The sequence below is a fragment of the Haemorhous mexicanus genome, chromosome 25, assembly GCF_027477595.1.
Source record: "Haemorhous mexicanus isolate bHaeMex1 chromosome 25, bHaeMex1.pri, whole genome shotgun sequence".
In the NCBI taxonomy this organism is placed as follows: Eukaryota; Metazoa; Chordata; class Aves; order Passeriformes; family Fringillidae; genus Haemorhous; species Haemorhous mexicanus.
In genome coordinates, this window is record NC_082365.1 from 2,341,737 (window position 1) to 2,351,674 (window position 9,938).

At 59.6% G+C, this 9,938-nt stretch overlaps 1 protein-coding gene across 1 annotated transcript; it reads right to left on the reverse strand.

Annotated features, from left to right (window-relative positions):
* Window positions 1–210: 210 nt before the first annotated feature.
* Window positions 211–9,197, reverse strand: PGC (progastricsin). Its single transcript, XM_059867570.1, has 9 exons — window positions 8,827–9,197; window positions 7,749–7,902; window positions 7,079–7,196; window positions 5,798–5,916; window positions 4,727–4,926; window positions 3,327–3,449; window positions 3,057–3,201; window positions 2,182–2,280; window positions 211–501 (listed from the first exon to the last, which is right to left on the reverse strand). Exons 1-9 carry the CDS (start codon window positions 8,880–8,882, stop codon window positions 349–351), a joined length of 1,167 nt encoding a protein of 388 aa, XP_059723553.1. The 5' UTR covers window positions 8,883–9,197; the 3' UTR covers window positions 211–348.
* Between the last annotated feature and the right edge of the window lie 741 nt (window positions 9,198–9,938).

Here is a 9,938-nt window from a genome sequence, read left to right on the forward strand (position 1 = left end):
GGATACACCACAGGGCTTTGGCAGAGCTTTCCCAGCTGCAGGGAGGCTCAGGAGCTTCCCCTCTGAGGTTTCCCCAGGGGTGGAGGTGGGGACTGCCCATCCCTGGGGATTTATCCCAGCTCATCCCAGCACTTACCTTGCTGGAGCAGGGAATTGTGAGCCAGGGAACCCCTCAGGCTGCTCCCCACCAACCCAGGAGCTCAGAGACCGTTTGGGGTGGCAGGGTTTATTTGTTACAGGATCCGTGGGCGCACAAATCCCGAGGGATGGGGATGGAAAGGAGCAGAAATGTCCCTGGGAATGCTGTGGCACCCCGCGGGCCGGGAGAGGGGCTGGAATTTGCTTCCTCTAGGCCGAGAGGGCGAAGCCCACGCGGCTGTTGGCCATGTCGAAGATGGTGTAATATTCCTTCAGGAAAACGTTTCCCAGGATCCAGAGGGGCTGCCCGTCCTGGGCGGGCAGGTAGGTGGCCTCGATGGCCAGGGTGCAGTAGCCATTGCTCTGGAGGGGGGAAAAACGGGGGGTCAGCACCTCCAGCAGCACAGGGGGAGCAGCGCTGCTGGCCACGGAGCTACGGGCTCTGCCCGGGGCCTCGGGAATGCTCGGGATGCTCCTGGTGCCTCGGGAATTCTCAGGATGCTCCTGGTGCCTCAGGAATTCTCAGGAACTCTCAGGATGTTCCCGGTACCCAGGGAACCCTCAGGAACTCTCGGGATGTTCCTGGTGCCTGCAGATGTTCCTGGTGCCTCAGGAACTCTCAGGAGCCCTGGGGATGTTCCCAGTACCCATGGAACCCTGGGGAATTCTCAGGAACTCTTGGGATGTTCCCAGTACCCAGGGAACTCTTGGAACCCTCGGGATCTTCCCAGTGCCTCAGGAACCCTGGGGAACTCTCAGGATGTTCCTGGTACCTTGGGATGTCCCTGGTACCTGGGGAACCCTGGGGAACACTCAGGATGTTCCTGGTGCCTCAGGAACCCTCGGGAACTCTCAGGATGTTCCCGGTACCCAGAGAACCCTCAGGAACCCTCAGGATGTTCCTGGTGCCTCAGGAACCCTGGGAACCCTGGGGATGTTCCCGGTACCTGTGGAACCCTGTGGAATTCTCAGGATGTTCCCAGTGCCTCAGGAACTCTCAGGAACCCTGGGGATGTTCCTGGTACCCAGGGAACTCTTGGAACCCTCAGGATGTTCCCAGTGCCTCAGGAACCCTGGGAACCCTGGGGATGTCCCTGGTGCCCGTGGAGCCCTGTGGAACACTCAGGAACTCTCAGGATGTTCCCAGTGCCTCAAGAACTCTCAGGAGCCCTGGGGATGTCCCCGGTACCCGTGGAACCCTGTGGAATTCTCAGGATGTCCCTGGTACCCGTGGAGCTCTGTGGAATTCTCAGGAACTCTCAGGATGTTCCTGGTGCCTCAGGAGCCCTGGGGATGTCCCTGGTACCCGTGGAACCCTGTGGAATTCTCAGGAGCTCTCAGGATGTTCCTGGTGCCTCAGGAGGCCTGGGGATGTCCCCGGTGCCCGCGGAGCCCTGTGGAATTCTCAGGATGTCCCTGGTACCCGTGGAGCCCTGTGGAGTTCTCAGGATGTCCCCGGTGCCCGTGGAGCCCTGTGGAATTCTCAGGAGCTCTCAGGATGTTCCCAGTGCCTCAGGAACCCTGGGAACCCTTGGGATGTTCCTGGTGCCTCAGGAACCCTGGGAGCCCTGGGGATGTCCCTGGTACCCATGGAACCCTGCGGAATTCTCAGGATGTTCCCAGTGCCTCAGGAACCCTGGGAACCCTCAGGATGTTCCTGGTGCCTCAGGAGCCCTGGGAACCCTGGGGATGCCCCCGGTATCTGGGGAACCCTGGGAACCCTCAGGATGTTCCTGGTGCCTCAGGAGCCCTGGGGATGCCCCCGGTGCCCGCGGAGCCCTGTGGAATTCTCAGGAGCTCTCAGGATGTTCCTGGTGCCTCAGGAGCCCTGGGGATGCCCCCGGTGCCCGCGGAGCCCTGTGGAATTCTCAGGAGCTCTCAGGATGTTCCTGGTGCCTCAGGAGCCCTGGGAACCCTGGGGATGCCCCCGGTATCTGGGGAACCCTGGGAACCCTCAGGATGTTCCTGGTGCCTCAGGAGCCCTGGGGATGCCCCCGGTGCCCGCGGAGCCCGGTGGGATCCGGGTCTGGATCCCAGACGTACGTTCAGGACGTAGGCGGACGGGGAGAGCGCCAGCCGAGCGCCGCCGATGCCGAAGGTGAGGGAGGGCATGCTCTGGGTGTCACTGCAGTCCACTGCGTACTGAGGGGACAGGGACACGGCGTCAGGGGACACAGGGGGACAAACGCCCCGCCCCTGGCAGCGCCACACCGCGGGATCACGGAAAGGTTTGGGTGGGAAGGGGATTTAAATCACCCAGCGCCACCCCTGCCGTGGCAGGGACAGCTCCCGCTGCCCCAGGGTGCTGCAGCCTGGCCTGGGACACTGCCAGGGGAACAGGGACAGCCACAGCTGCTCTGGGACATCCAGCCCAATATTTCTTCCCAAAATCTCATCTAAACCTGCCCATGGAATCCTGGAATGGTTTGGGTTGGAGGCACCTCAAAGCCCATCATGTCCCACCGTGGGTCCCACACCTCCCGCTGCCCCAGGGTGCTGCAGCCTGGCCTGGGACACTGCCAGGGGAACAGGGACAGCCACAGCTGCTCTGGGACATCCAGCCCAGCCCCTCCCCACCCTCACAGGGAGCAATTCCTTCCCTGAATCAACCCTAAATTTCCTCCCTTTCAACCTGAACCCATTCCCCCTTGTCCTGTCACTCCAGGCCCTTGTCCCAGGTCCCTCTCTGGCTTCCCTGTAGCCCCTTCTGATCCTGGAACGGGCTGTGGGGTTTCCACACGATGTTCTCCTCTCCAAGTTGAGCATCCTTGTGTCCCCTGAGCATCCCCACCTTTCTCAGCCTGATGTCCCCCCTGCAGTCCCTTTTCCTGCAGGTGCCACCTGAGTTTTGAGGGACCTGGTGGAGCCCAGAGCTCTGACTCCCAGTGCTCCAGCCCCCCCAAAACCCCCACACTCACCCCATAGCTGGTCTCCTGGGCTCCCAGAGCCTCCAGGATGCTCTCTATGTACTCCTGGGGCACGGTCAGCAGGAATGTCCCCGTGTCCACGATGGCCTGGCAGCCCTGGCTGCACCAGCTGGTCACTGACTGCCCGGTGGCAACCCTGGGAGGACAGCGGGGACAAGGACGTGGCTTTGGGCACCCCTAAACCCAAAGCAGGGAGCCTGGAGCCCTGCAAAGCAGCAGCTGAACCGGGGGGTGACAGCCAGAGGTGCAAACACCACTCACTCCTCCAGTGCCACCTGCCAGTAGAGCTTCTGTGTCACCGGTGCCCAGGTGATGTCCCCCTGGAAGAGCTGAGGGTCCACGCCCCCGAGGATGAGCTCTCCCCCGAACTCGAAGGTGGGCTGGCTGTGGGAAAACAGAGCCCCAGCAGCAGAGATCAGGAGAGCCTGTGGTGAGCGTGGGTGGAGAGGGGGAATCCCCGAGGGACCCTCAGGGGGACAGGCAGGGGACAGCAGGACGTGAGGGCAGGGGACAGCAGGACGTGAGGGCAGGGGACAGCAGGACGTGAGGGCAGGGGACAGCAGGATGTGAGGGCAGGGGACACCAGGATGTGAGGGCAGGGGACACCAGGATGTGAAGGTAGGGGACACCATGACATGCAGAGGACGCCAGGACATGAGGGATGGGGACACCAGGATGTGCAGACAGTGGACCCCAGGATGGGAGGGCAGGGGACAGCAGGATGTGAGGGCAGGGGACACCACAACATGCAGGGGACACCACAATGTGAGGGCAGGGGACACCAGGACATGCAGGGGACACAAGAACGTGCAGACAGTGGACACCAGGATGTGCAGGTAGGGAACACCACAACATGCAGGGGACACCAGGACATGCAGAGGACACCAGGACATGCAGGGAACACCATGATGTGAGGGCAGGGGACACCAGGATGTGAAGGTAGGGAACACCAGGACATGCAGGGGACACAAGGATGTGCAGACAGTGGACACCAGGACATGCAGGGGACACCAGGACATGCAGGGGACATAAGGACATACAGGGGACACCAGGGCATACAGGGGACACCGGGACATGCAGGAGACACAAGGATGTGCAGACAGGGGACACCAGGACATGCAGGGGACACCAGGACATGCAGGGGACACCAGGACGTGCAGGGCACACCAGGACGTGCAGGGGACACCAGGACATGCAGAGGACACCAGGACATGCAGGGGACACAAGGATGTGCAGACAGTGGACACCAGGACATGCAGGGGACACAAGGACATGCAGACAGGGCACACCAGGACATGCAGGGGACACCAGGACATGCAGGGCACACCAGGACGTGCAGGGGACACCAGGACATGCAGGGCACACCAGGACATGCAGGGGACACCAGGATGTGCAGACAGGGCACACCAGGACGTGCAGGGCACACCAGGACATGCAGGGGACACCAGGACATGCAGACAGGGCACACCAGGACATGCAGGGGACACCAGGACATGCAGGGGACACCAGGACGTGCAGGGGACACAAGGATGTGCAGACAGGGCACACCAGGACATGCAGGGGACACCAGGACGTGCAGGGGACACCGGGACATGCAGGGGACACCGGGACATGCAGACAGGGCACACCAGGACGTGCAGAGCGCCCTGCGGGGCTCTCACCGTGAGAAGTGGAAGCTGAAGACGGGCTCAGCCAGCTGGTTCTGCTCCAGCATGCCCCCCAGGGCCGTGGCCGTGCCCCCCGTGGCCAGCGAGGGGAAGGCCATGCCCAGGATGCCGTCGAAGGCCGCGAAGTAGAACGGCTGCGTGGGCTCGGCCTGGCTCAGCCCCAGCTCCTGCTCGGTCACCGTGATGCTCTGGATCTGCAGGGGAAGGGGGGCTGCTGCTCCAAAGGTGCCAACGGCACCAGGCAGAGGGGAAAATTGGGAAATGTGGGAGCTCAGCACATCACTCCTGATGTCCAGAGCTACCGAGAGAACCCTTGGGGGGCTCGGGAGTCCTGGAATGTTGCCAAAAGCACTTGGTGGCTTGATTTTGATCCATCTAGAGATGTGCCACCGATGTATGAGGAAATGGAACCTGTGAGAATCACTGGGGTGTAAATGGTGAAGGGAAGATATCATTATAGGGTGAATCACAAATTTTGGGGTTTTGGTACAGGGGGGTGGTAGAGACAAGATGGAGGAATCAGGGTGTGCCACCAGGCTCTTCTTTCTTCTTCCTGTCTTCCATCTTCTGGGGTGGTGTTGGCACTTGTGGATTGGTCTGGGATGAGGGTGTACTTGGTGACGAAGATGATAGGTATTGGGGACAAAAGGTAAATATGATATACGTAGTTTTTGTTATAAAAGATGCGGCCGCCTTAGGGGTGGGCAGAGTGCCTTTGGCTGCCGTGCTGGTCAGATCCTTCGGGCAGGGAAAAGGACTTTTTAGATAAGAGATAATAAACAAAACTGAAGACCGAAAAAACCTAGCGTCCAGTCTCATCCTTTGAAGCCCAGCGTGCAAGAACCATCCTGAGCGTGTGTGGGGGCAGAGACAGACAGCCGACCCCAGAGGGAAAAACCCCCAGGGTTTGGGTTAAAATCCAGCCAAAGGTCAGCTGGTGACCGAGGGTGGCAGAAAACCCTTTACATCCATTCTGACAGGGCAGATCGGCCCTCAGGCTGCCCCTGGTGGGGACACGCACCAGGACACAGCGGGGGTGGCACGGAGGGCATGGGGGACACTCACCCTGAGCGTGTCAGAGCCCAGCACCAGGGTGACAGAGCCGCTGCCGTAGGACACGTTGTAGGACTGGCCCCTGGAGGTGAAGGTGGCCGAGGCACTGGGCTTGAACTTGGCGTGGTTGACTGGGGAGGGAGAAGAGGGAAAGCCCTGGGCATGGGCTGCAGTGGGATGTCACTGCTGGGTGCTCCAGTGGGATAATCCCTAGGGATCAGGTCCTGTTCTGCAGTGGGATGTCACTGCTGGGTGCTCCAGTGGGATAATCCCTAGGGATCAACTTCTGTTCTGCAGTGGGATGTCACTGCTGGGTGCTCCATCAGTGGGATGTCACTGCTGGATGTCCCTGGGATAATCCCCAAGGAGCAGGTCTTGTTCTGCAGTGGGATGTCACTGCTGGGTGCTCCATCAGTGGGATGTCACTGCTGGGTGCTCCATCAGTGGGATGTCACTGCTGGGTGCTCCCTGGGATAATCCCCAGGGATCAACTTCTGTTCTGCAGTGGGATGTCACTGCTGGGTGCTCCAGTGGGATAATCCCCAGGGATCAACTTCTGTTCTGCAGTGGGATGTCACTGCTGGGTGCTCCCTGGGATAATTCCTAGGGATCAGGTCCTGTTCTGCAGTGGGATTTCACTGCTGGATGTCCCTGGGATAATCCCCAAGGAGCAGGTCTTGTTCTGCAGTGGGATTTCACTGCTGGGTGCTCCATCAGTGGGATGTCACTGCTGGGTGCTCCAGTGGGATAATCCCCAGGGATCAACTTCTGTTCTGCAGTGGAATGTCACTGCTGGATGTCCCTGGGATAATCCCCAAGGAGCAGGTCTTGTTCTGCAGTGGGATTTCACTGCTGGATGCTTCCTGGGATAATTCCCAGGTGCTGGGGATGGGGACAGGGAGCACCCAGAAGAATCCTGGGATGGCCAGGGAGCACCCAGAAGATTGCTGGCGTGGCCAGGGAGCACCCAGAAGATTGCTGGGATGATCAGGGAGCCCCCCTGAGATTCCTGGCGTGGCTGTGAGGATTTCAGGGCTCTGAGCTTCCCAAGGAAGGCACCAGCAACGCCAGATCAGCATCCCAGGGTCATTTTTTTGGCACTGTGATGTCCCCAAGGTGACAGGGGAAGGACATGGAAGAACAGGGACAAGGACCTGTGGCACCCAAACCCGTCCTGGGGTGCTCAGAAACGCCTGGAGCCCCGCAGTGCTGGGATGATTGGTACTAATTAGTGAGCGCTAATTACTCCTAGGAGCAGGAGTGGCTCTGCTCACGGCATCCTGGGCTACTCACAGCAAGCAGGACTCTTGCAGTCCGTGGAGGGCACCCACAGGTTGGAGGAGCCAGTGTCAAAAAGCACCAGGAACTTTTGGGGGGGCTCCCCGATGCTGATCTCCCCAAAGTAGGAGGACTGGGGAAAAAAAGGGAATTTTCATTGGCCACGGGCTCAGGGACAGACCAGGCTCCCTCCTGGCATCCCCCAGCCAGGCAGGAGCAGGCTGAGCTCTCACCCTGCCTCTATTCCCCCCTAAAAATGAAATATTAAATAATTATTGTGGGTTTGTTTCATACAGAAAAGCCTGGCTCTTTGTGGCTGGGGGTAAACTTCCTTGGGGTTCAAAACAGAAGCTAAAAGAGTGGGGAAAAAAGCAATTTAAGAGTGGGGAAAAAAGCAATTTAAGAATGGGGAGAAAAGCGATTTAAAGGTGGGGAGAAAAGCAATTTAAGAGTGAGTAAAAAATCAATTTAAGAGTGGGGGGAAAACAATTTAAGGGCGGGGGAAAAAGCAATTTAAGGGTGGGGAAAAAAGCAATTTAAGGGTGGGCAAAAAAGCAATTTAAGGGTGGGCAAAAAAGCAGTTTAAGGGTGGGCAAAAAAGCAGTTTCTCAGTGCTGGAGGCTCAGGGGTGTCCAGATTGCTGTGGCAGCTGGGAGGGAGGAAGGACAGGCAGGAGGGCACTCACATCCAGGTGGTTGGTTATGGGCTCCCTCACCACGGAGCCCTGGCTGGGCTGGTATTTCTTCACTGGATCATATTTGATGTGCTTCAGGAAATCGTCCAGCAGCCCAGCTGCCCTCATCCTGTCCCGGATGGACAGGCCTTTCCTCAGACTGATCCTGCACAGACAGAGACAGAACGCAGCAGAATGCAGCAGGAAAGAAGAAAATGTCAGCGTTTTCAAAGGCTGGGTTCTCTGGGCTCATCTGAGACATGACAGGAGCTCTGCATGACCCAGGAGCTCTCCATGAGCCAGGAGCTCTGCAGGTCCTCAGGAACTGCTCTCCACATCCCAGGAACTCCCCATGCCCAGGATCTCTCATCCCCAGGATCTTTCCACATCCCAGGATCTGCTCTCCACATCCCAGGAACTCCCCATGCCCAGGATCTCTCCATATCCCCAGGATCTCTCCATCCCAGGATCTCTCCATGCTCTCCCAGGATCTCTCCCCATCCCAGGATCTCTCCATGCCCAGGATCTCTCCATGCCCAGGATCTCTCCATCCCCAGGATCTCTCCATTCCCCAGGATCTCCCCATGCCCAGGATCTCTCCATCCCCAGGATCTCTCCATGCCCAGGATCTCTCCCCACATCCCAGGATCTCTCCCCATCCCAGGATCTCTCCATCCCCAGGATCTCTCCATCCCCAGGATCTCTCCCCATCCCAGGATCTCTCCCCATCCCAGGATCTCTCCATGCCCAGGATCTCTCCATGCCCAGGATCTCTCCCCATCCCAGGATCTCTCCATCCCCAGGATCTCTCCCCATCCCAGGATCTCTCCATCCCCAGGATCTCTCCCCATCCCAGGATCTCTCCATGCCCAGGATCTCTCCCCATCCCAGGATCTCTCCCCATCCCAGGATCTCTCCCCATCCCAGGATCTCTCCCCATCCCAGGATCTCTCCATCCCCAGGATCTCTCTCCATGCTCTCCCAGGATCTCTCCATGCCCCACTCCTGCCCAGCTCCATGCCCCCCGTGCATCCCCCGCGCTCCCAGCATCTCCGCATCCCCGCTCTCCCTCCTCCGCCCTCTCACCCACCTGACCGCCCCCTCCGCCAGCTGCAGACACGCCAGCACCACCGGCAGCCACTTCATGGTGCCTCGCAGCCCTCGGGAGGCGGCAGCAGCCGGGCACGGCCGCCGGGGCTGCCGCTTTTATCCCGGGAGGCAGCGCCGGCTCTGATCCGCCGACCTCCGCCGGCCACGGGCACCTCCCGGCCCGGCCTCAAGGGCGGCTTTGTGCCCCGGGCCGCGGGGACCCGGCGGGATCGGCCCTCGGCGGCCACATCAAAGGGCAGCCGAGCGATAAGGGCAGCTCTTATCGGGGACCAGGGACCTGACGTCACCGCGCTGGGTCCGGGGCTGCGCTGGCCAAAAACGCCGGAGCTGCTCGCCAAACCCTGTCCCGGGACAAAGGGACTCCGGATCTTGGGAAAGGCTTTGGTCTGCCCTCCTTCCGCCGCTGAGAGAGGGATGGAGGCGGGGAGGACTCGGGGCAAGGAGATGGAGCCCAGCAGGGCCGTCCTCCTCTGCTTCCCTCCAGGGTGGTCCCCAGGTTCCTCCTCTGCTTCCTTCCAGGATGGTCCCCAGGTTCCTCCTCTGGTTCCCTCCAGGATGGTCCCCAGGTTCCTTCTCTTGCTTTTTCCAGGGTGATCCCCAGGTTCCTCCTCTGGTTCCCTCCAGGATGGTTCCCAGGTTCCTTCTTTCATTCCTTCCAGGATGGCTCCCAGTTCTTTCTCTCGTTTCCTCCAAGGTGATCCTCAGGTTCCTTCTCTTGCTTTTTCCAGGGTGGTCCCCAGGTTCCTTCTCTCATTTCCTCCAGGATGCTCCCCAGCTTGTTCTCTCATTCCCTCCAGGATGGTCCCCAGGTTCCTTCTCTCATTCCCTCCAAGGTGATCCTCAAGTTCCTTCTCTTCCTTTTTCAATGATGTTCTCCAGGTTCCTCCTTTCATTCCCTCCAGGATGGTCCCCAGGTTCCTCCTGTCGTTTCCTCCAGGGTGATCCCCAGGTTCCTTCCTTCATTCCTTCCAGGATGGTCCCCAGGTTCCTTCTCTCTGTTTTTCCAGGATAGTCCTCAGGTTGTTCTCTCATTCCCTCCAGAATGTTCTCCAGGTTCCTCCTTTCATTCCCTCCAAGGTGGTCCCAGGTTCG

Bases quoted from the DNA above. Each gene is read 5' to 3' on its own strand.
- PGC (XM_059867570.1), bottom strand. From the start codon at position 8,882: ATGAAGTGGCTGCCGGTGGTGCTGGCGTGTCTGCAGCTGGCGGAGGGG. The intron at 4,927-5,797 runs GTGAGTGTCCCC...CTTCCCCTGCAG, and splicing joins TGGGCTCTGACACGCTCAGG to ATCCAGAGCATCACGGTGAC. The intron at 3,450-4,726 runs GTGAGAGCCCCG...GTTTTCCCACAG, and splicing joins TTCAGCTTCCACTTCTCACG to CCAGCCCACCTTCGAGTTCG.